The sequence below is a fragment of the Delphinus delphis genome, chromosome 7 (assembly GCF_949987515.2).
Source record: "Delphinus delphis chromosome 7, mDelDel1.2, whole genome shotgun sequence".
Classification (NCBI taxonomy): domain Eukaryota; kingdom Metazoa; phylum Chordata; class Mammalia; order Artiodactyla; family Delphinidae; genus Delphinus; species Delphinus delphis.
Window position 1 is genome coordinate 102,209,451 of NC_082689.1, and position 26,677 is coordinate 102,236,127.

General features: G+C 45.9%; 1 protein-coding gene across 1 annotated transcript in view; it reads right to left on the bottom strand.

Annotated features, from left to right (window-relative positions):
• Nucleotides 1-22,551, bottom strand: part of CCDC93 (coiled-coil domain containing 93) — an 87,361-nt gene extending 64,810 nt beyond the window's left edge. The window contains exons 1-6 of the mRNA XM_060016927.1: nt 22,378-22,551; nt 18,177-18,290; nt 16,602-16,696; nt 9,364-9,475; nt 5,258-5,356; nt 4,400-4,456 (exon numbers count right to left, since the gene is read on the bottom strand). Of these exons, the coding sequence (XP_059872910.1) occupies nt 4,400-4,456; nt 5,258-5,356; nt 9,364-9,475; nt 16,602-16,696; nt 18,177-18,290; nt 22,378-22,419 (519 nt within the window). The 5' untranslated portion in view covers nt 22,420-22,551. The remainder of the gene's footprint in view (nt 1-4,399; nt 4,457-5,257; nt 5,357-9,363; nt 9,476-16,601; nt 16,697-18,176; nt 18,291-22,377) is intronic.
• Between the last annotated feature and the right edge of the window lie 4,126 nt (nt 22,552-26,677).

Sequence of the window (26,677 nt, forward strand, 5' to 3'; positions counted from 1 at the left end):
AAGGAGATATGGAGACGTCAAGAAAAGAACACATTTCAAAGGAGAAGCAGAAGTACTGGGAATAATCCCCAGGATGAAGAAAAATGAGGCCAAGACAAAAAGAGAGAACACTGGAAGGTGATGAGCTCAGAAGTTAAAAGTTCACACAACAGCCTTTCTGCCAGGCAATCTTGGCAAGAGGTACTAACAGGTTGAGGCATAACCTCTGAACCAACTCTACTTCATGGAATGTAACCCAAGTAAATAATTAAAGATAAAAGAAAAAATTTAGCTATGGGGATGTCCTACATAATAGCCAAAACAAAACAAAACAAAACCAAAAAAAAAACCCCCAAAAAACAAACTAAGCTAGTTAAGTTAGTACCACACAATGCGTAATGTACAGCCACTGAAAATGCTATGGAGGTATATTTATTGGCATGGAAATATATCCTTGATTATACTGTTGAGCAAAATAACCACACAACAAAACAGAATATATAGTATCACGTCATTTTTTGTGATCTCTAATTTTCTATATTGATATCTATAACTATGTATTTCCTACTTGGAATAACAGTGGTTATCCCTGGCTGGTGGTATCGTGGGTGATTTAGTCTTTGTACTTTCTCTCCATTGCCTAATTTTTCATTATTACCACAGTAGTAGTTTGAAAGAAAAATAACCTTTTGTAAAACAAAAAATCATGCATCAAAAAAATAGATGAGCTACATAACCAAGGATGAATGCAAAAAACTGGAACAGTCCTACAAAGATGGCTAAAGACAAGACAAGCTTATATTCTTATAAGCTAAAACTTTTTGAAAAATATTAAAATGTTTAATATTTATTTTTAAAAAGACACATAAGCAAGAGTAAGTAAAGTCTGCTTGTTGAGGCAGAGTGATAACTTGTTAATAGATGGAAGAAAAAGACAACAGGACAGTCTCCACTTGGCACCCATTCTCCAGCTGGACAAATGGTCTTCAAACGGGCAAAGGCAGAGTAGATGCCCTCACAAGGGCAGAGTACCCAACCGCTCTGCATGCATTTGAGTCTCTAGGACCCTGATAAATAACACCCCAGGGTCCTGAAATCAGTCAGAAACATTAGGGCCAAATCAGTGTCATGGAGATGCAGGAAATCAGAGACCAGGTGAAGAGTGAGAAAACTAGAGATGCACCAACACCTGCTGTGTCTGAGGAGCCAGATGTCAAATGAAAACCTGGCTGCCTCTTCTCAGCTCTGCAACTGTGTACGGAATTTATTAACCTTTCTGAGTTTCAACTTCCTGATTTATAAAATGGAAATGTAACGCATAAGTCCTTGAGTGTTGATGAGTACATGAGATAATGCTTGTAAAACGCCTCATTAGATGTCAAGCACATAGAAGGCACTCAGTCAGTACCCGGCAGCTACATGCATATTTTATAAAAGGCTGGCTCTAGAAACCTGGCACTGTATGTAAGAGCGAATTTTAATCCTTAATTTACCATTCAGAGTTTAAATTTGGGATTCTACATTTGTCAGTAAGGGGTAGGTAAGAAACAGTGATGAGACATCTGAAGGGCAGAACTGGAGAGAGGCTGGAAGGAGAAGAAAACATTCTTGAGAAACTAAGACTTGCCAAGAGCCCCACCCTGGTCACCCAGGAAAGACTTTATTCCCTTTACGAGAGGAGGGACTCCCCTTGGAGGAAGTGACAGCAAACAAAACCCAGCAAGCTGTTTCATGTCTCACACTGACTCACAAGAAGAAGACATGGAGCCCTGGAGTCCCTGACAAGCTCCTGGGACCCTCACTCCAAGGCCGCAAACAAGCGTGTGCAGAAGTGGTGGGTGGGAAGGATGGAAGTTAATGGCAACAGAGCTCAGCTCAGAAACCTAAGAAGACAGCATCTAGAAAGGGGGGAGTATTTTCAGTAGACAGAGAAAGTAGAAAACAAACAAACAAAACCCAAAGGCCAGCTCTGGCCATCCATAAAAATTTTTTTATCATTCCTGTTGCCAATGTGTTGACAGTCAACGGAGGAGTAAGTTCGCACATAAAAAAAGGAAATAAACTAAGCAATTTGAACTATTATCAGAGACCTACAGTTTTTTTTCCATTTTCCTTTATCTTTTTATTATTTTCTAATGAGCTGCAAACAGCATTTTATCTAGCATTTTATTGCATCCTGGCTCCATCATCACCAATGTGACCTAGGGCAACCTACATCACCGATCTGTGCCTTAGTTTCCTCACCTGTCAAACAAAAAAAAAATACTATTACTTCATAGGGTTGTGGTGAGCACTAGATAAGTTATATATAAATGCTTAGAACAATGTTTGGGCCCTATATATTTGTCACTGTCATTATCTCCCTAAATTCCATTAAGAATTTAAGTCATATTGCCAAGCAGAAGACGATTATCTTTAAAAACTCCATTACAAATGAGAAGAAGAAATAACGTGTCTCTAGAGGCCTGAAATGTTTAATAGGTAAAGAGACATCAGGCCCAGTTTGATCAACAGCTACACTGGCCTTTTATTCTTGGTGATACAGCCAAAAAATGCAATGTTTCTCACTCTCTACCCAGGGCTCCAAGTGAGATTTGCACATGAAGATATTCAATTAAACATTAAATATTTTTTACACTATTGATTCTATGTATAAAATAGATAACTAATGAGAACCTATTGTATAGCACAGGGAACTCTACTCAGTACTCTGCAGTGACCTAAATGGGAAGGAAATCCAAAAAAGAGGGGATATATGTATACGTATAGCTGATTCACTCTGCTGTACAGCAGAAACTAACACAACGTTGTAAAGCAACTATACTCCAATAAAATAAAATAAAATAAAACAACATGCTGAAAATATCAAAAAAAAAAGAATTGGATTTTATCAGATTTGATACAGTAATATATGCCTGTAGTTGTAATTTTGGAAAAATAAACTTCCTACAGCTTCTTAATTAAAAACAATTAAATAGTTTTTACGTTATTGTTTTTGCATAGGTAATACACAGACTTAGTATAAAATCCAAGTAGTACAGAGTTTATAGGGAAAAGAGAATTTCCCTTCCTCTCCTGCCACTGGCTCCCCAGCTCCCTGTATCAGAGGGAGAAATGAAAGCATTTCTTTTCACTTCTTTTAAATGAAGCATCATTTAAAACAAGGGAAAGCAACAGCACATCCAACCAATTGGTTATTATTTGTCATGAAAATGCGATTAGGAGGAACCTTTAAGAGCATACAAGACTCTATATTGGTAAGTGGAAAAAAAAAAACTACAAAATTACATTCAAAGTATAATTCTAATTCACTATAAAAATACACATTAAAAACACAGAAGAAACATGTCCAAGCATCAAAAGTGGCTGCTTCTGTGTTGTTAGATTAAGGTTGATTTTCTTCCTCTCACCTATCAATCTTTTTAAAGAAAACTTTAAAGATGTTCTAAACTGAACATCTACCTCACAACCAGGAAAAAAAATTACTTCCTGTTCTATCATGTCCTCTTGGTATTATTATTTAATACTGCCACCAAATCTGAAAACGGCACCTGGCTTCAGAGTATAACTATGTTAAAGGTTTTCCATTTCTCCCATTTCCAAAATGGCACTGTGGAAAAGATACAAATTACAACCATAAACTGACAAAGGCTTTTCTGTTTTAAATGAGCATTTCACGTCTTTCATCATCAAACTACTGTTATTCTTTTCACAGTAATCACCTGGGGAGACCACACATTTATTCTTAAAAGTAAAAAAAAAAAAAAAAAATGCAGAATAACTCTAGACATTATTTTCTAAAGAAAGTGAATTTACACCCAGGCATTGCGGCTCCATTCCCATCAGCTCAAGTAGGAAGGCTGGGGGGTGAAGGCTGACAAGGTCCTGCTGGGTTCTGGCCCAGAGTGTTTTGAAAAGGCCCAAAGCTCTCCTCTGGCCCTTGTACTGGGGAAGTGGGCACATGAGTGCAGACCCTGTGGTTAAGATACACTGTGCTTGGGGACAAAGGCCATCCCAGAGTTTCCCACACAAAGCTCAGACGCTACTCTGCCTCTCCGAAGGCGTCATGGCGGTGGTCACCTCAATGCGTCAGCTCTAGTTCGTCATCTGCTCTTTGGAGCTATGTGAAGTTTACAGCTGCTGCTGGCACAAATGAGGAAGGGCTTCGGGTCTGGAAAACTGGAAGTAAGGGAAACAGGGCAGTGGTTGTGGCACGTTCTACCCTGAACGCTGGCATCGGGTACCGGGCACGCACGGCAGGCAGGGCCTCCCTCACATGTGCACCTGAGATCAGCTCTTGGGCAACCCGGCAGATAGAAACCTCGGGGGGCAGGGGCTTTTGTGATTTACCTCAAAGGGCTACTTGGAGGCTACGACCCTACGTTCTTCCCTTACAGAAGAACTCGGGCAGGGAACTCACCGAGAGGTCAACAACTGTCTTGATGGCCTTTTCTTTTCTCTTGACGAAGTCATCATCCTGCAAGACAAGAAGACATGGGGATGAAACAAATCTTCCTGCGTAAAGACTGAAACTCAACTGGACTGGTCAGCAGTCCGTCTTATAAACTGACTTCTCATCACAACTTTGCCTGAAGAAGTCTCAATTTTCGAACAAACTGGAATATATCCTGCATGGGAAAAAGCTAGGGCCTCTGCCGATGGCTGCAAAACAGATCCCTATAGCCGGTGAGAAAAAGGGGGGACCCCACACAGTGTGGGGTGTGACAAGCGTTTTCACTTCAAATCCGTATGAGCTCTGAAACCTCAGCAAGTTACCTAACCTCTAAGCCTTAGCTTTTCCACCTGCAAAACGGGGATGATACCGCCTATCTCAGGGAACAGTCATGAGGATCAAAAAATAGAAGGCATGTGATGTGCCGGGACTGGAATACAGTATCTGACAGTGATCAGCTAGTATTGTTGTTGTGATTACTATTCAGCTGTTACTATAGGTGTGTCCCAAGGAGGTGGGCTCTCAAAAACCTTTATATGACTATACAAAAATACACTCTTGTAATGCTCTTATAATTTAACAAAAGGTCCAGATCCAGTACGAAAATTGAGAGACAAGGACAAAACTGTAGGGCTTGACACTCATGCCCATTTAAACAGGCAATTCTAATGAACCAGGAGGCCCAGTTTCAGGGGTGATCAGGTGGGGGCAGGGAGGCCACGCAGGCGGGTGGGAGTGCAGGGGAGCCTGAGCGTACTCTGCGCCTTCCCAGGGGTCCCTCACTGTGCACTCAGGTTCACAACTGGGCTAGAAAAGAACACTGACCTCAGGGAGACTGTAGGTTTTCTGGAACTGGGAAATGGAGTAGGAACGGATGTAGTCGCCCATCTCTTCTTTTGTTTCTATAGCTCGCTTCACCAGCCACTGGGGAAGAAAGTGAGGAAACGTGAGGCGACGGGGATGAAACACACTGTGGTAAAGGCCAGCTCAGAGACGGCACAGGTCCTGCGCCCGAATCACAGAACATGGACTGCCCAGGCGGCGAATAACCACCAACACGTACTGCCCGCAGGAAAAGCAGCCGCTGGGTGTCTGGATGCTGAGATCCAGGGGGACCTGAGCTGACAGCCGCGCAGGAGCCTTCGGGTCTCGCGTCAGGTGCCCGGGCCTCAGTTTCTCTCTCTGCTAAAGAGGAGGTGAGAGTATCAGTTCCCTTCACGTCACAGAGCAACTGTGGGAGCAAATGAAACACAAGTACTAGACAGCCCTGTAAACACCTGGAGCCTGACACCAACAGAGCTGTCCCCCAAACCTCCCTGCGCCTAGTGGCAGATCTTACTGGAGCTCTCTCCTTCCCGTGCTGCTTGCACCACAGACCAGAGGGAGGGAAGGGAACCAGTGAGAATGCCTAGTGTAACCCTCGTGTGATAGGTGGGAAAAAATCCCCCCGATATTCAGACTTGAGACCAGGGGTACTGAGTACAAGCCCTAGGCTTCAGGTTAGCTCGGCACCCACAGCAGAGCTCTCGAATCCACCCAACGCTATAAGGTAATTGGCACTGGCCGCGTTTTACAGAATCGGAAGCTCGGAGAGACGACGTGATCCGCCCACCGACCCACAGCCAGCAGCCACACAGCTGCCGGCCACATCAGGACACCGTGCGTCTGGGCTTCACGCCACGTGTCCTGGGTCGACCGGGTCGATACGCACAAGGAGCCGCTCCTCACGCCCGCTGACTTACAACTCGAGGGAACTGAAACACACACGTGCACACACCCACGCCCCACAGGCTGCGGGAGGCCCAGGTGCTCTGCGGGTGAGAATGCAAAGTGCAAAAAGAGCCTTTGCTTCTCCTCCTGACTCTTCATTCATTCCCGTTATTACTAAAGAACTTTAGGGAGGGATGCCATTCTCTCTCCAGAGAGAGCTACTACATCTCAGAAGCAGTTTCTGGACAGGAGCTGTGCTTCCCCGGGGTGGGGCCGCACGTGTCAAGGTTCAGACACATGCACATGGCACAGGGCTCCTGCGGGGACGGCAGGAACGTGCGCTCAGGGAGGGCGGCCAGCTCAAGTAAAGGACACACTTAGGAAGCAGCTTCCCAGGACAGCAGTGGCTGCAAATAATTCTATGAGGAGTATTCTTTTGTTGCTAGTATCTTCCATTTGTTCCCATCACTCCACTCCACCCCACCTCCAAACAATGACCTCAGGCACTGACTAAAATCCAGAAGGGCAGGGGCAGAAAGTCGGAGGGCATTCGGGGCTACCCCAGCCCCTCACTTGTACCCCAGCACCGGCCCTGGACATCTAAGGAGGCCGAGTCACTGTTCGACTCAATTCCTCTCTGCTTTGCTTTGCATCGGGAGATCCAGTTTCTGGCCTTTCATTGTTGTTGCCTTTTCAGATCTGCCTCTGTTAATTAGATCGACACTGAGTTGTAACTTGGCTGGAACCTGGAGAACATGCTCAGATGAGGAAGGCAAAGCCCGTTGATTCAAAGGATTCAAAGGATTCCTTAGAGACTCGACCGCTGTGTTTTGGAGTTCCCAGCATGAAGGGCTGCTGAGGGAACCTCTAGGACAGCTGAGCTCTGCCATAAGCCCCTAGCATTTGAGAAAAATACCTACCCTCACAGGATTCATGTGCCCCACATGGGAGAAAAAGACGTGACCTGGAACTACCAGTAGCCGGAAGTTAGCTCTTCTTTCCTCCTGGTTGCATTCAGAGAGTGTCACCACAGCTGTGCTCAACAGCGTGAACAAGGGTGGTGGGCCTCTAGTCCCACACAAGACAGCCAGTGGTGCCCAGTGGCTGGTCCACGACTGCTCTTTCACTGGTGTCTGGCAAAACAGAAAACTACAGGCATGTGGCGAGTTTTTCATAAGGCTACATGTATTCCATTTGAAGGACTGTCCTTTATTCTGAGAGTGAGAGTTAAATGGCCTTTCTTTTAGGATGGTAAAGAAAGCAAAGTAATTGTTGCCTTTAAAAACGTCCCTTCTTGCCAAAATACAGGTTGCAACCGCAGGTCAACCTCTATGTGCGCTTCAAAATTTTACAGATCCACGAAATTAAGATATGGGGTAACCATTGAGAGAGGCTCTCACATCCAGACAGGAAGCCCTCCAACATTCCGCTCACAACACAAACATTAGATTCTCAAAATGCCCAAACCAACTGTAGACAATCGCTTCCCTTTCATCCCCTTCTCATATATGGCCTAGAGTTTGGGTCCTCAAAGTTCTAGCAGAGTTTTGAGTAAGGTCTAGTCACTAGCGATCCAGGCTTCAGGGGAAAGGGCGACAACTTCACAGTATGATGGGGTTGGAGGCTTCTGTAAGCATCTACACAGACTCCCTACTTCTTACTTTCACAAAATGACTGGGTACCATCCATCCCCTAACAGACAAACAAGTCAAATCCTGAGTTCAAGTCCTAGCCTCAAGTTTACAAATTGCAGTTATAAATGTCAACGTATTTGATTTGCAGTCTAGGGCAGGGGGAGATTCCCAATAGCAGTAACAACAACAGAGACAACTATATAACGCTTACAGAGCACTTACTGAAAGGTACCAGCCCTTCAATCAAGTGCTTTACACATAATACCTTACTCAGCTTCCATCCCACCAGGTAGGTACTATTATGATTTCTACTTCTCAGGTAAGAAGTTAAGTCATCTGCCCAAGATCACACAGCTGGAAAGTGGCAGAGCCAAGATGTGAACCCGGGAAGTCTCCAGAGTCCAGGCTCTTCACTGCTACACTACATAATCTGAACAGAATCACAAAACCCCTCCCGCAGGCGCGGTGCGGCTTTCCTCGGGGTGGCTGCATGGTGGTGGAGGGGAAAGTACAGGCTTAGAGACAAGGAGTTGAGAGGAATCTGCCTCTCCGCTCACTAGTTCTCTGCCCTTAAGCAAACTGATTATCCTTTCTGAGTCTCCCTTTCCTCAGATGTAAGACAGGCATTACAATAGATGCTTCAAAGAACTCTATTAGGATCCGAGGCAAAGTACTGTCCACACAGCAGGCAACTAAGTTAAGTCCCTTTGCTCCTCTTCTTTCTGTGGTGCCTGAAGGAGGGGCTGAGACTCGAGAACTGCACAGAATACAGGGACTTGTACAGCATGGCCACTTAATCACGGGGCCTTGGGGAAAAAGCCGGGGTGGAGATAAGTCTCCTGTTAGAAATTTAGTCCTTTGTTAGGACTGAATGCCTACAAAGTGCCAGACATTCCAAGAGGTGCCGGAGACACGAGAGCAAGCAGGACAGCCATGGTACCTGCCCTCAGGAAGCTTACAGTCTGATGGGAGAGAGGTACAAATAACCGAACATTGAATGGACACGGTCACAAACTGCAGTGAGGAAGCTTCCTGTGAGGGTAGGGAATATGCCGTATAAGAGGATATAGCAAAAGAACCTGCTCTAGATCTGGCAGTCAGGGGAAGCTTTCTTGAGAAGGCTTGATGGAACTGAGATCTGGAAGATAAAGGTAAGGAGAGAAGGGAAGACCTTCCCACTCTGAAAGGCCCCGTGACAGGAGGAAGCACAGTGCATATGAGGAAATTTGAAAGAAAGTCAGAGGGGCTAGAATAGAAAGAATAAAGAAAAGCAAAGAATAAACTGAGGCTGGAGAGGTCAAAGGGGACCAGCGCATGGGGTGCAATGGGGGGCTATGGGCTTCCATCTTTACCAGAAGGGCAATGAAAAGCTACTAATGGAAACATTCAAAGACCAGAACAGGTGACAGTGTGAAACTAGGGTAGACTGAGCACTGGCAACGTTCTGAGCAGTGTCATCGTGTTCTGCTGCCACCAATTCCATACCACACCCATCAGATCCAGGATCTAGGCCAGACGGCCCAAGAGCCAGACCCGTTACAGGAATTCCAACGTTCGGAGGGCAAGAAACCCCACAGATGCTCTTACCTGGACAACAGGAAATATGTGAATAAAATCCATCCCCTGGATCTGGTGGGGCTCCAGCTGGTGTGGACATTTCATTCTTGGCAGGACGGAGACAATTTTTTCTGACAGAGCTCTGCTCAGAGAAAAACAACAAGCCAAGAGTGAGGACACACCAATTGGCTCTTAAGACATCTCTCAAGTCTGGCTGCGACTCAGAGGGATCTGAGGTTTCGCAATACCAGACCATGACCACGTTTCTCCTGGGTGATGGCAAATTGAGAAAAACAAGCACAGCTTAGGCTTGTGTGTGTGTAAGGACACAAAACTACCTTCATCCTTAATTCTAAGGTCGTGCTCGTCCTACTTTTTTTTTTTTTTTTGCGGTACGCGGACCTCTCACTGCCGTGGCCTCTTGTTGCGGAGCACAGGCTCCGGACGCGCAGGCTCAGCAGCCATGGCTCACGGGCCCAGCCGCTCCGCGGCATGTGGGATCCTCCCGGACCAGGGCACGAACCCGTGTCCCCTGCATCGGCAGGCGGACTCTCAACCACTGCGCCACCAGCGAAGACCTCGTCCTACTTTTTATATTAAAATATTTTGTTTCTTGAAGTTATGGCGATGTTTTTAACTTCCTTACATGGTAAAATAAAAAGTTATTAGTGCTGCATATTCTTTTACATTTCACTTAACTGCCCTACTTTTTCCAAGTCTGGAAACCATTAGGTTAAACATTAAAAAAATTGTTCTAAATATCATTCAAGCAACAAATAATTACCAGATTCTGTGCCAGGTGCCAAGAATATTAAGACAAAACATGAGGCCTCATGCTCAAACAAACAAAAAAATGAAGTTCTCTACTCCAATACAAAATATTTTTGAAATAAAAAATAGCCTTTGGGGGCTTCCCTGGTGGCGCAGTGGTTGAGAGTCCTCCTGCCGATGCAGGGGACACCGGTTCGTGCCCCGGTCTGGAAAGATCCCACATGCCCGCGGAGCGGCTGGGCCCGTGAGTCATGGCCGCTGAGCCTGCACGTCTGAAGCTTGTGCTCCGCGATGGGAGAGGCCACAACAGTGAGAGGCCCGCGTACCGCAAAAAAAAAAAAAAAAAAAAAAAAAGCCTTTAATTTTTTTGATACTCTAAAATTAATCAGGGGAAAGGGCAACAACTTGGGAAAGGGCATACGCCCTCACTCTTCCTTCCAGAGAGAAGGTGCTTTCCACTTCTCACGAGGGACACTTGATCTGTCTCCTACACCTTGCTCAGCCTTCTCTTGAAGTGGCTGGAGGAAGAGAGCAGGAGTCAGGCTCCTTGAGGCCCAGACCATCGCCTGCCTCAGTCAGGAGCTGAGCACCCGCCCTGCTGGACGCACAGCTCAGCCCTGGCCTGGGTGGGGCAGTTTAATGGCAGGAGTGATAGAGGGACTTGTGTGCAAGTCCACTTCACCACAGATTTAAATCTTCTCTAACCAGCTGCTATTTGATCTCCAACTGTCTGGTTCCTATTTCTTATACCTTAATCAGATCACATTCATAAGGAGAGAACAGAGGTTATTTAACGGGTCCGCTAACCCCCAAAGCCATGGTACAAAGCCTAGGAAGCCTGAAAAACAAGTCACAAGCGGTGGCCTTGTGAGGCCATGTGGAGAAATGGGAGCTCTGGCTCAGCCTATGGATAGTTTAGGTTACACCCCATCTAAGACACTAAAAAAAAAAAAAAAAAAAATCATAGCTAGTTACAGCAGCTACTGCGGCCTCATCTCCAAGTGCCAGACTTTTCTCTAATAGATGAAGGCCCTGCTGAACAAGGTCACCAGGTTCTTATTAGATGCTTCAAATGCAGTAAGTTTGGGGTCTATCTATCAAAAGTATTTCTTGTTCAAAGAAATCTTGTATACTTTTGTCTTTCTGCAGTTCCATAATCCTTCTCAGGGGACAGACACCCTTAAGACCGACATCTAACTCAGGCCTGGATGAGTACTTACCTTACCTATGGTCCCTTTAGTATGTCTCATGCCCTCACTCTTGGTAGGAACCAAGGTAGCAATCTAGGGACAGAAGCCAAACAGCTCCCAGAGAATGATCCCATGATCCCTGGAGAACATGCTACAAAACCATGTTTATGTCTACAGTAGCTTTACAAGGTGGGACCAAGGTTAAAACTGCCGAGTGGAAACAGTCCCAGTCCCAGCTCCACTGATATCAAGTCCAATATGTTAAGAGAAAAAATTTGGAGAGGGAACACTGATCCCTGCTGCACACATTCACAGAAGGAAGGACTACCCACCTCCCAGGAGAGAAGTACACGGGAGGACATTTTCACTGCAAACAGAAGGGGTGTGTGTGTAATTTATCCAAAAGGTCCGAGACGGGGAAGGAAAGTGTCATCTGACTCCCAGCAGCCCCTGCAGGCCCTCCTTTCTGAGCAGCCCGTTCCTAGGACACATGCATCTTCTCTGCCACGAGGTACATGTCCTGCCCCAGTTGAGAAGCCTCTTCCTGGGGCCCAAATGGGACAGTTTAGTAGGAAGGATTGGCAAACCCATTTGGCAACATAGCTAAGGCTCTCTCTCTGATAAGCTTTACTTTTTAATGTGATTTCCATAAGACGCCCATTCCTTGTTCCTTAATTTCTTTGCAACCTGTGAGGGGAAGAGGTGGATGCCTAATTGGCCCTGCTCCCCAGACTCCAAGTTTAGCAAATGAAGATGGTCCCCAGCTCCGGCTTTGCGTCCTTGCTCAGGGCAGGTCTTCACTAGGCATTCACATCTTGGCTCGGCAGGAGGAGAGCGCCCTCTAGTGGCTACAGATCTGTGGGTCTGTGTAGGGTTACTGATTGCCTGCAACCGGTCAGCAGCTTCCAAATCACCATCCAGCCAACCCTCTACCTTCAGACAAGGTTCTCCCTGGCCACTCCTCAGAGATGGCCCACTCTCCCAGTTCATAAGGGCCCTGAGGGAAGGACGCCCAGGGTCATCTCAGGGTTTACAACCCTCTTAAACCCGCTTCCCAAAAACGACTGCCAAGTCTGCAGTGGGGGTGGGGACCGCAGGGAAAGAGGCCGGCTGAGGGGGCCGGAGTCAGGAAGGCTTCTTGCAGAAACCTACCAGCCCCCATTCGGCTTCTCCCTGGAGCTCAGAGGAGATCCTCTGACTTGCTGAAAATCAGGGAACACGACAGTCTCAGAGGTCACCAGATGGGCTTCCTAATCTAAGATTCCTCATCTAACAAGCCCACGTTTCATTACAGGTGACAGGCTTGACTCCTTAGCTTTCTGAGTGTTCAGTGCACTGTTTCCTCCTCCACTGCAAACAGTGTGAAAGAGAGTGAATTAAACCAGGGTCTAAACTCCAAGTTCCATCACCTACCACGGAACTTCTGGCAAGCCACCAGGTCCCACTGGTCCAATGATCCCATCATAAAACAAGAGGTAATCCCCCTGTCCTGCCTGTTCAAGGGTTGCTGTGAAGCTAAAATAATAAAATGCATGTGTAAGTGCTCTGCACACAGGTGGCTAGTAAATATGTGCTGTAGAAATGAACCCAGTTATAAGCCTAAAATCTCATTTATGGACCTCAGAACATAGCACTCTGTGGTAAGGGGGTTTTAGGACAGGCTGGGGATAGAGGGTCGAAGCTCATGGAACCCACAAGAAAGAAGGCTCAAGAAGGAGGACAAGGTCCCAACGGAGCCTGGAAGATAACTGTGCCCTGTACACAGGCAAGTGTGCTCCTCAGGGGTGCTGCTGGCCCCCCCTCACAGCAGCTGGGGTGTGCGGAGGCACTGCAAACACACGGCGGTATTAATCTGATCTGCAAGTAACCAGAAACTTTGTGGGGGGGACCCCAAACACAGAACATATTCCAAAACCAAACAGAAAAGATTTTTGGATAATTCAGGGCCCTATGGCTACGCCATTTCTCCTGCAGATAAGAAAAGACCCAACTGTCTGATGCACTGCTAGGAGTCTGCTGGGTCTTTACAAGTTAACCCTTGTCAACTGCTTTGCCTTCAATTGTAGTTCATGGCTGTGCACTTAAAAGTTACACATCAAATACTTACCAGGGAACACAATACGCCCTCAATCCCTTATCCAAACCCTTGAGGAGCAGATGTGTTTCAGAAGTCAGAATTCTTTAGATGTTTGTACCTTAGTATACCTAAGGGGCATATACTGTGTATTAGGTAAGACCCAGTGAAATCTAGAGCAGCACCCGATAATCAAAGAAATGAATATTTCTGCAGTAAAACATATGAATATTCATATAAATGGGATCCATAAAGACTATAAATAACCTTAAGTCAGTTCAGGTCATGTTTTGCCTCCAAATAAGTTTTGTATCGGCACTTGAAAGAAGAAAAACCCATTTTCAGTGTTCTTTAGATATCAGAAACACAGATAAGGGATTGAGAATCGTAGCCCAGAAGGAATGCAATGGAAAGATATCCCAGAACATGAGGGGTGCCACAGGTGGAAGAAGCAATCAGCTCAAATTGGAACAGAAAGAGGCTTCAACCAAGAGCGTACTCAAGAAGACAGTGAATTCATGTTAGTCGACAGACTGATTAAGAAGCTGGCTGATCTTCATTACAGGTGAAACTACGTGCTTCTCTGTCATCAAGAAAAAAAAAAAAGGCAATCAGAAATGCAAGGGAAAAAAGCCGTATAAACATGAAGCAAATTGCAGTGTGCTTGATTCTCAATGACTTGCACAGACCATCTCCACCTGCTCGGGCCAAATACTTCCGAAACACCCTCAGCTCCTCTCTTACGCTCCAAATCCAATGTCATGAAATCCTGTCGGTTCTACCTTCAGAACAGATCCAGAATGCCACCACTGCTAGTCCACCGTTCAGGGCACCATCATCTCCTGGGAGGATTACTATAATACACTAAAGAATCTCCCTGATTCCCCTTAATTCGGTAATCGGACCAGGGTTCCTTCTTAAACACAGAACAGATTATGTTCCTCCTCTGCTCAAAACCCTCCAAGGACTTCCCATCTCACACAGAGTAAACCCCAAGTCCTTACTCTGACCCACAAGGCACCGCACCTGATCTGCCCCCATGACCTTTCTGCGCTGACGTCCTCTGCTCCCCACTCCGCCCTCCACTGCAGGCAAGCTTCTGCTTGGGGCCTTCACGGTGGCAGTTCCCTTTGCCTGGAACCCTCGTCCCTCAAGTCTTAGCTCTAATATCACCCTCTCAACGAGGCCTACACTAACTGAAAACAGCTGCCTCCTGCCCTATGTCCCTCCTCATACCCCTTCCCAGCTTTAATTTTTTTCATAGCACATATTATTTCTATATATAATTTAGTTATTGATTAAATTAGTTTTTGGTCTGTCTCCCCCAATAGACTATAAGCTCCATGAGGGCAAGACATTTTTCATTAATGTATCCAGAACAATGCCTGACTGTTCAGTAAATGTAGGAGTTTGATATTTACTGAGTCTATGAATAAATGAAAACAGATCGCTTTTGACTATGATACATTGAATATTCTCCTTTCAACAGCACGATTATGGTCCAAAAGATTACAGTTCCTTCTTTCTGACCCCATCACAATTCTCAGTTCTTATTGTAAATCCTGTTTATAGATTTGCTTTTAGAATTTACCTGTAGATAAAGCACGGACAATTTAACTGCTACCACGGAAGAGACTATAAATATTATACGCTAAACATTATAAAAGTGACGTCATGATGGTACATGGAGGCTGAAGGATAGAAGGAAAGATAGAGATACTAAAATGTTTACTCAGTTAGGACCTAGAAGAAACCACCTTATGTTAATGGGTCAAGAAACAGAAGCTTAAGTAGATTCAAATTATGCAGGTGATCACAGAAAAACCAGAAAACAATTAAAAGAGTGGAAGATGGAAGACAAAGGGGATGTAGTGAGTGGGACAGGTGAGCCAACTGCCTCCTCTCATTAGACTTGAATGAAACAGACTGTATACATTGTTGGAGATGTACTAGTGACCACTCTGAAGAATCTAAAACCTGGACAGCCAAGGATGACTGTTTCCAGGGAATAAAACTGGGGTGTAAAATAGGAAGGAGGAGAGACATGAGCTGCATGTTTTGCTCCCTTTGGTAGTATTTGAATTTTTTTTTTTAACCTTCAAGTATGTAACACCTAAATAAAAACAAACAAAAGAACAAGAATACCATCTACCTCTGGATTGAGCTGGACCGACAGGGAGCAGAGCCACACGCCTGGACTCCATCGTACCCTCCCAGTGGAGGACTTTTCACTGCGGATCGCTGGACATGAGGCCACAGCCCCACACAGGTGTTAGGACACAGAGCCCACTACTCATGGCCGGGCACCGATGACAGTATCTCTGTGTCAAACAGTATGTCCTCCTTAACAAGGAGCCAAGAGATGCCTTTTGGTCTTAGTGTTAAGAATTTTGGTGATTCACAGGGACCTATTTTTCTTCTACTGTATGGAAACTGTATATTGGGTAATTTAGTATGTTTTTTTCTTCTTTTCGCAGTCGAATCTGTGTCCCACCCTTGGAAGAACAGGGCCTTTACGGCCCCTCACAGGTGTGTCCCTTATCCCCAACTCTGCCTTTTGTTTCCTTTTTTTTTCCTTTTGCTTTGCTTCACTTTTCCAGTATTACTGCTCCCCATGCGTGTTCGTAAACTATCTTTAATCCATTTAGGGGAGGATAAGGCTTCAGAAAAATGAGGAAGTCAGTCACAGAATCATACAGATCTGAGATCACAAACCCTCCTTCCTACAGAAAAGAGAACTAAGGTTTGTCCAAGGTCACACGGCTGCCCAGGGCAGGGCTGAGCAGAACTGGGGATCCCAATGGTCTCATGAAATCACCAAGCCCCTGCTGAGCTACGGACGACCAGCCAGGGCACCCTCCCGTGACACCTCCAGTGAGGAGCCCAGGCTGCCTTCTCTCGATGGCAGGCCAAGTGGGGCTCTGCCTTACCCAGAGGCAACGGGGAGGGAAAGAGTCCCCTCCTCCCACCTATTCAACTTCCATCCACATTCACTGCCTTTGGAAAGAGATACGTGAGCAGTCGACAGAAACTGCGATCAAGGAAAAGCATCAGAAATAGCCTATGTAACATCAGAATAACATTAGGTGACTCTCATATGTTAGCTGTGTGACCTTGGCTTCTTTCAGCCTATAGGTAAACCGTCTAACACAACTTCTGGCACGTAGCACACGCTCAAGAGTTAGCTCTTTTCTCCCCCTTCAGCCTCTTCCATGGAAAGACGGGTAACTTACATTTTCTGACCTATTGTCGAGTTCTCCTGAAAGAGCAAATCAACATCCACATCAAAGTTGCAAGTGGTGATGCACCAGGTCATTCCTCCTACCACCTGGAAGACACAAAAAGATACCTATTTTCTCTTCCTAGTTTGGGACGAGGGGAAGAAGTGGAAGGTAGATAAAATATAAATCGTTTTTATATACAAAACTGGGTACCCTCAGAGAGATAATACGTGTCCTGACTCCATCCACTACAATTCACCTAAACAGCACTGCTGAACACTGTAAAGCTTTCTGCAAAGACGGGAACAGTCTGTATCTGCACTGTTTAGTACACTGCTGCTAGCCACATGCAGTTACTGAGCACTTGACTCATGGCCGGTGGACTGAGAAGCTGACTTCTATTACTAAACGGACCTATGATGCATAGATCCTCTTTGTACTGATGGGACAGACATTCACTCTCAGCTGGGTGAAGTCTTAATCCAATTATAGACGAGTGCCAGACTGCAGAGAAATGATGTATTTTATGGACCAGATATGTGGGTAACAAGGGTGACATTCTGTGACTCATTACTTAATTTCCATACAGCTCATTTTTTTCTACTACCTAAAGGAGATGAGAAACCTTGCTCTAGTTTTGTCAGGGGATTTCTCGGAGATGCAGATGAGACTAAGGCTACAAACCCATTCTGAAACAAAACATTTTTAGACACAGCCTGATGTTAGAAAAGAACAACAGTGAATCTTATCCCTGGCTATGCTGTAGACTCATGTGAGATGCATAATAAAATACAGATTCCAGTGCCCAGCCCAGACCTAACAAACCAGAATTTCAATGGCTGAGGCCTAGATATCTGTATCACAAAAGAATCTGTGATGTGCAGCCAGGGCCGTGGCCCACTGGAGGACTCAACGCTTTCTTCCACCAGGAAGCTTTCCCGGCCTGCCCCAACTGATCTGAATGCTTCATTTCTGTGCATAGTTCACTGTGGCATTTACCGAATTGTGCCCTTTAGTCTATGCACGATGTTTTACTGGCCTCTCTCCCCTACTCTTTAGAAGTCAGGCTCTTTGGGTAGAAGGCCTTTGTTCTTATCCTTGTGCCCTCAACACCTACTACTATGCCTTGTGCATAAGAACTGTTCAAGGTTCTGCTGAATTCAATGACTTCATCCCATAGTGATTTCTTCCTCCTCTAAACCCCGCGTTTACCACCCACAGAATACCTGGCAATGGTCTGTGAGTGCCCCGACTTGGGATAGCTCCCTATTACCTCAAATTATTTTATCTTACATAAACTTTATCTCCCCACCCAAGCTTTCAGTTCCTTGAAAGAAGGAACTATTTATTTTGTTTATCTGTATAGCTCAAAGCTTCGTGCACAGAAAGGACTTCAAGGTGTAGTTACGGATACATGATTATTTTCTTTTAATAGGAAATTTGAACACTTCCATAATGAATCTGAATCCAGGAGAAATGGCAACAAGGACGTAGAGAAAGTAAAAACACAACCTCTTCCTCCTTTCCACGGTAAACCATGCCGTCCTGACAAAAACTAGCCTAACGCTTAGAAAGACTTCATCTTACCTTGTCAAAAGGTGACAAGCCTTTAATTCTTGCCCTGAAATACCCAGCTGCCACCAACAGCTCCAGAATCTCAGTCAACTTGACGTTTTGTTCTTCATCTTCTCTTGTTTCTACCTAAAACGAAAGCAAAAGGCTGGTAAAAGCTACCTTGGATAAAGGAACACCAGGTATATTTCCGATGCCACAATCTCATTGCCAAGGAGCAGGTGACATTGGCTGTATCAGGGCATTCATGCCAGAGCGTGGGGACACAGTGCTGCCAGAGTCGCACAGAACAGGGTCCCTGGTCCTAACCTGCTGTTAATCGTCTTAGGTGGGGGGGGGGGGGGGGGGCAGAAGACGCGCACAGGTGGTATGGACGGTTCATCAGGTGTGAAGGAATCCAGGGAAAGGAAGCTTCCAGCACATTACCACCCTGTTCTCTAACATGTGACTTGTATGGCAGGCTTCTCGACTGGATTATAAACTCCTTTCAGACGGAACAGGTAGTTTGTTTTGTTTAAGTTTATACTCATCTTGGTCCTAGAAGTTACTGACAAGAGGGGCAAGAACAAAGAATTCAAACACGTGTCTCCATCTGCACTTTGATCTCTACAGCAAATATAAGGAAGGCTTTCAACCCAGATATATTACGGGCAGATTACTACCACATAACAGGATTGCCTTAAAAATAAAAAATTCACTTAATACATTTAAATAAGGATTTTATTTAAATGTCTTTAATTAATATCCTACCTTTGCTCTCAGGTTGTTTATCTACAAGTTCAATACATCTAAATATTCCAGTACGTTTGCCTCCATTTACTTTCCTGAACTGTACCTTTCCTGACTTCCATTATTGCAGAAAATAAAAAACTACTACCTCTCTACAGAAAACAATGCCAAGGTACCCTGGTTTAAATCCTCATACCCACCTCTGACTACTCCCTTACCCAACAATGCCTGCTAAATCTTCCTTAACTACGCAGCTCACATTGATCCTCCCTTCCCTTTTCTTTGCACATTATGCCAGGACTATGGCAACTGCCTCTCAATCTTCCTTCCCCGTTAATTTGTCTTTTGCTCATTCCTTCCGAAATCACAGCTTTCTCATCATCCCTCTTCAGCTCGGCCCCCAGCCCTCATCATTAAGGCATCATTCACTGTCTATCAGATAAATCCCAAACGTCTTGGTTTGGCATTCAGATCTCGGGCTGCAACCTATCTTTTCAGCTTCATCCTTTACCTCCTGCCAAAACAATACAGACACGGCTGTGGCCAAGCTAAACAAGCCCTGTTCACTCTCATTCCTTCACGGCTCTCCTGATATTCTCTAACCACCCAGATACCACCTTCAGCCCCTAGCTCCTATTCAATGTCAACCCTACAGCCTAAAGTGGTCACTCCTCTGCATTTCTATTTTATTTATAGTCCGTCATTCATACAATTATCAACCTCTTCTGAGTGAGATGTCTGGTGTTAATGGACACGCCAGTCTCTCCAAATAGACTATTAGCTGGTTCAGGGGAGGACCCATATATTCCATATATTATCCACCCACGTTTACTCCTCTGTTCTGAACAGCATTAGTCTCCAAGAACACACTTGTTAAGTATGGAATGACATGCTCAAACATTACATAAAGTGCATGACCTAAGCCAGTCTCGTATTAACAAAATGTTTTCATAGTCGTGACACTGATAATGGAAATTCAAGTTTATTTTAAAGGACAAACTGCCAGGAGAAGGGGCACACATGTAGGGCTTCCCTGGTGGCGCGGTGGTTGAGAGTCCGCCTGCCGATGCAGGGGACACGAGTTCGTCCTGCCCCAGTCCGGGAAAATCCCACATGCCGCTGAGCGGCTGGGCCCGTGAGCCATGGCCGCTGAGCCTGCGCGTCCGGAGCCTGTGCTCCGCAACGGGAGAGGCCACAGCAGTGAGAGGCCCGTGTACCGCAAAAAAAAAAAAAAGAAGGAGCACACATAGCTGGACATGGAACTATTCCATGTGACTGTTTAATCTCTTGCAGTGTGTGGTGATGGAAGAGACAGCCTTGCAACACTGCTCAGTATACTTCCCTCTCAAAGGACCCTGGTCTGGCCTATCAAAGATTCTGAAGGTTAGCATTCACTAATTCCTAGGAGACATGCAAAAGTAAATATTAATTATTCACACATTCTCTTCCTTGGCAAAAGATCTGTGATGGTTGAGAACCATCTGCAAGTCAAGAGACACAAAGAGAAGAAAAAATAAAGAATAGTTATGGTTCATAAAAATAGTATAGAAAAGGAAAATGGATGGTATAAGTATTTTCTTAAAACTCCCGGGATGTAAAACAGGAACCCTTCATTCGTTCAATCATGTATCATGAAAACGCTTCCAAGAAGAGGACAAGACATCTGGGGAAGGGCATCCCTGCCTCAGCCTGCACCTAATGAGCACCCACTGCCCACACCATGGCAGGTGCCTGGCCCATGCTTCCCATCCACTTATCCCACGAATGGAGAGGTGTACTTTTGCAATGCACCCTGCGAAGTAACTTTTTAGCACGAGACAATGAATGGAGAATGTTAATAGGACTCCAAATTCAATTCACAGATTAACACTAAAACAAAATGCAAAAGGGTCCCTGGCTAATGTGCAGGGAATGAAAGAATATCCTCTCTTTAAGCCATAAAAAGTCACCAGGCTGGGTAATACATCCCATTGTTAAAACTAAAATTCTGATAAAGATGAATGCTGTGAGCTCTTAAACCAGGCACACTAAATTATCAGTTGTCTGATACTGGAGTTCACATAAGCTGGAAGGCAGGGCCACGTCTAACTATATCTCTATCCTTCACATACATATGATAAAGGGCTTACAAAATTGAATTTAATGAATTAACCGGACTAGTGACAGCTTAATGACATATTCATATGTACTGGTCTTTTGATAATAATTGGACTATTATATTCACCCTGTTTTCCTCCCAATTGCCAGGAACTTGGAAAAGTGACAAATTAGACCCAGTCTCCTGACAGTGAAGGGTTAAACAAAGGACAAACAGGGGCAAGTTGCTTTTTATTTTAGAAAGACTCTACTGGTAGTACAGTGGGACAATGAAAACGTCAGAAAACTTGCTAGGTTTTCTGGAGATAACAAAATGGATTTGCATTCTGGGAGCACACACTGACAGCTTAAGTCTGTCCTTCCATTAGTACACCTCCAGCTTTTATGCACAGAACAGTGATCCCTCAATTAGTGGTACTAGTGGGATTTAAGAACTGAGGATGCGGGGAGAGGGGGAAAAGAAGCAAGATTGGCCACAGGCAGCTAAGTGTGAAGGGACCACGCACCATGTCAAGGAATCAGTCCCTCTGACAAATGCCTGCTTCAGAACCCTAGAAAGGGGACAGAGGTGCAGCGTGGATTCCATTTCTTTCAGGAATCTAGTAAACTAGACTAGCTTTTGAGCAAATCAATTGGAATAGAGGACAGATGCAAACCACCTATGCAAACCACCTAGCTAAGTGATATTTGCAGCCAAAAGGAAATGCACATTTCCTCTACTTCCAGGTAATGTGTATGTAAATACAGAAACCTTTGATCATCCTGTCCCTCAGGACCAAGTGAGTACTTAATAACAAACACCTCCCTTCTGGAGAAGCAGCGACGGTTTCCGCCCGGCCACTCCGCACGGCTCCCAAACTTCCTCCCGCCGGCCCGGCGGGGCGTGGGGACAAACGCAGGGCGGCATTCCCTCCCGATACCAAGGCGGCGGGTGCCGGCCGCCAGGACCCCGTGGGCCCGGGGAGTTGGCGGCCGGCGCCACAAGGTCACCGCCCTTTGCACAACCCGAGCCCGGACCGTCCCAGCGCGCGTCTCGTGACTACTGGGCGCAGCACCCCCTGTCCTCGAGGCGAGCCGAGCGGCGCCGGGGATCGCGGGGCACTGCCGGGGAAAGCCGGAGAGGTGGGACCCCAGGCCCCGCGGGGCCTGGTGCTGCGTCGGCGCAGGTATCGGGCTGGGAAGGCTCCCTCCGTCCCGGGAGACCCGGCACCGGCTGAAGTTTGTCCCCGCCCACGCCCACACTTGCTCGGCCCCCAGCGGACAGGGCCGGTGCACCCGGCGGCGGACACACCTGAGAGAGGGGGCGGGGCGCCCTAATCGCAGCCGGCCCCGTGGGCTTGGCCCTCTTTTGGAAACCCGGACGTGTCAGGGCGGGAGGGGGGTTCCTTACCTCCGGGAGACCCTGGCCTTCCGGCCCCTTGGGCAACCCCATGATCTCGTCGGACTGCCGTGCGGCGGCAGCGAAGCCCGCGGAGCGTCCGGAGGAAGCTGTCCCCAGCCCCGAAGCTGCTACCGGGGTGGAGTGCAAAGCGGTAACTTCCTCCCGCCGCCGCCGCTGCCGCCGCCGCCGCCGCCGGCCGGGAGCTCCCTAGCCCGGCGGAGCATGCGCGTTGGGGCGGGAGCGCTGCGCGACTGCGCCTGCGCGAGGGCAGGTCCGGGAGAGGTCCGGACTCGATCTGGAGCGTGAGCTGCAGTCCAGGCCGGCTGCCGAGTTCCAGGTTCTGCGGAGCTTCGCGCCGGGGCTCTGCATTTTCCTCGAGGTGCTTTATAAAAGGAATTATTCTTCTATCTTGGGGAAATTTTGCATCCTGATTCCCGTCTCTGCTTCTCACGGGCATCAGATGCCCCAAGTGGGTTCGGTCCTCTCCGCGAGCTGGACTTCGGAAGTCCGCTTGCTTCCGGATCAAGGCTTGAGCACTGATGAGCTTGGTGATTCAGACCTGGCTCGTTGTGGCTCAGAATCGGGGTGTCCCCTGATTAACGCGCACTTGGGCAAACTTCTTGATATACGGACCAGGGAACCGAGTACCCGAAGAAGGATTCTTCAGGTCGCTGCCTCCCCAGTGTCCGAGCCAGTGCAGCGTGTTCCCCGGGAACTCACCCCCACCATCCCCAGTTTCGGGTTCTTCCTGAGGAGAAGGTCATCTCTGAGAACGCGACTCCGGTATTGACGTCATTTTAGCTACATCATTTACCTGAAGCACCCCTTGTCTGTTCCAGAGGATGGCAACTATGTAAAGGAGTGGTGTCCCTAGCCACAAGCCCCTCGCACCCGCTCCATAAGGGGCTTCTCCAGCGTTTTTTGTTTAAGCGATGAAGAAAGAGGTGACATGTGAAAACTTTTCCGTAGGGAAGATCCTTTCCTCTGTGAGTATGTAGGGTGGGGCGGGGGGAGGGGGCAGAGCGAGGAGTGTGAGGCTATGAGCCCCTTGAGATCAAAGAGGTTGTGTGTGTTTTCCTCTCTGCATCCCCAGCATCTTAAAAAGTAGGTACTCAGTTAATGTTTGTCCTTGAAGAAATTCTTTGTGCCTTTTGTACTCCTCCTCGAGTTTATCCTGACAGAACAGAGATTACTCTGGAACCAGAGTATACAAATTGTTGGAAGCATCCTAAGAATGACCATTTCCTTCTAAAATGTAGTTGGTAAATATTGCTAACAGTATTTAGCAGTAATTTGAATATGCAAATTAAGGTGCTATGAGAACTCTCTTGACTGTGTTGTGTGATATTTTGCTGTCACCCATTGTGAAGCCAGTGAAACTCAGTGTCTAAGGTGCCCACACTCATAACTTCCCAGATGTGTTATCTTTGTAATCTTAAAATTGTCCTTCCCTGAGATGGTATAGGATGAGGGGAACTAAAGGTGGATAATTTGTAGCCATTGTTGAATGACCAGACAGGTGTTGATGCCTAGGGAACGGGTAGCATAATCTCACATAGCAGCAAGCCTAAATAGCTGTATTTAAAGTACCTTGGGGAATAGGGCCTGGAGAGTAATAGGACTCAGGTAGACCACACTGGACTTCCCTGTTGTAAATGACTTTGCAATGTTTTAAATAAACATGAGCAGCTATCTTTCCCAGTAAGAAACCATCCTATCTGTGTAGGGTGACAGTAGCAGAGTCAGGGTGGCAGCATGCCTTTATATTTTTTTTTAAAGATCCAGCAGGGGGTCTTCCCTGGTGGTGCAGTGCTTAAGAATCCTCCTGCCAATGTAGGGGACACGTGTTCGAGCCCTGGTCTGGGAAGATACCACATGCCGCAGAGCAACTAAGCCTGTGCACCACAACTACTGAGCCTACGCTCTAGAGCCTGCAAGCCACAACTACTCAGCCTGCGCACCACAACTACTGAAGTCCATGCACCTAGAGCCTGTGCTCCACAACAAGAGAAGCCACCACAATGAAAAGCCTACACCTTGCAACGAAGAGTAGCCCCTGCTCGCCACAGCTAGAAAAATCCCGTGCGCAGCAATGAAGACCCAACACAGCCAAAAATAAAATAAAAAATAAATAAGTAAATTTGTATTAAAAAAAAAACAATCCAGCAAAATAGCCATGGCAACAATCAAGAAAGCTTGAGTAGGACCCCAGTGTTCATTGCAGCACTATTTACAATAGCCAGGACATGGAAGCAACCTTAATGTCCATCAACAGAAGAATGGATAAAGAAGATGTTGTACATATATACAATGGAATATTACTCAGCCATAAAAAGGAATGAAATCGTGCAATTTGCAGAGATGTGGATGGACCTAGAGACTGTCATACAGAGTGAAGTAAGTCAGAAAGAGAAAAATATACTATAATATCACTTATATGTGGAATCTAGAAAAATGATACAGGTGAGCTTATTTGTGAAGCAGAAATAGAGACACGGGGGTAAGGAACAGACGTATGGATACCAGGGGAGGTGGGATGAATTGGGAGATTGGAAGTGACATATATACACTACTATGTATAAAATAGATAACTAATGAGAACCTACTGTATACCACACAGAACTCTACTCAGTGCTCTGTGGTAACCTAAATGGGAAGGAAATCCAAAAAAGAGCAGATATATGTATACGTATGGCTGATTCACTTTTCTGTACAGCAGAAACTAACACAACATTGTAAAGCAACTATACCCCAATAAAAAATAATAAAAAAAGAAAAAATAAAAAGAAAGCTTGAGTAGGGACTTCCCTGGTGGTCCAGTGGTTAAGAATCCACCTCCCAATGCGGGGGACGCAGGTTCGATCCCTGGTCAGGGGACTAAGATCCCATATGCCATGGGGCAACTAAGCCCCTGTGCCAAAACTACTGAGCGCACACGCCACTACGGAGCCCACGTGCTCTGGAGCCCATGCACCACAACTAGAGAGAACCCTGCACACTGCAACAAAGAGCCCGTGCATCGCAACAAAGATCCCACGTGCCACAACTAAGACCCAATACAGCCAAAAATAAATAAATAAATAAATTAAATAAACATGAAAAAAAAGAAAGAGCATCTCATCACAAGAAAAACAATTAAAAAAAAAAAAGAAAGAACGTTTGAGTAGCCCAAACCTTCTCTAAGGTTTGCCTTAGAGAAGACCTCAAACAGATAATATCAGAAGAGGAGGTTTGTGAGGGCTCAGATAAATGCATCTCTCCCCTTCTTCTGGCTCAGGGTACCCATACACACATTTTATCTCCCTAGTGGGGTATTTGGGGATTAAGGATCAGTCTGTCCCTCCTCTGCACATCCAGTACAGAGATGTGTGATGTTCTTCTAAGTGCAAGATTCTCGGGAACTCCACAGATACTTTCCTTTTCCAGGTAAAAAGTTGCTATAGTAAAGAGCTTCCTGTTAGGATCACCTTTATCCTGGGTGACAGTTTTACAAAGCCTCAGTCATTCTGTCCTCATGTTTCTCCCAGCTCTTCCACTCCAGGGCTCTTACTGTAACCAAGAAGGGGAATTGTGAAGTCTTGAAGCAGGAAGTTAGACGGCAACTGTGGGTGTTTAGAAAAGTAGAGTGACACAATTTAGGGCACATAGCATGTTATTGGCAGTGCTTGGACTAGAGCCCCAAATTTCTGGTTCACAGTGTCCTTTTATCCTTCCATCATCCATCCATCCATCCAACAAATACTCCTGAGTTCCTTTACGTCAGTGGCTCTCAAACTAGGCTGCACCTTGGAATCACCAAGGGGGTTTTAAAAGGTTCCAGTGCCTTGAATGCTAGCCCCAGAGATTCTGGTTTAATTGATCTGGAAAGAAGCATGAATACTGAATTTTTTCCCTTGGAATATATTGTTTATATATAAAACAATACAGGTATATGTACGTGGGCAACACAGTAGTAACTACAGTGACTACGTTATTATTGTTTCTTTATCAATTACAGTGGCATACAAAATTTAAGATTCCTAAACAAACTAAGAGTCTTTAAGTTAAATGAGTTCTTCCTGAAAATTCTTAGTTGTATGCTGATCTATTCTCATGCAGTAAAGTTTTACAACACACTACCCTGTATTTAGCATGTCACATTTCTGTAGTAAAAAATAGAGGCACAGATGATACAAGCAAACCTAACCCTCCTCTGCTTCTGGACACAACCCAGCACACACACACACGGAAACACACACACTTGGATGAGTTCTTCTAGTGCATTTTCCCAAACGTGGTAGTTTTATTAAAGAATTCCAACAATTTCCAT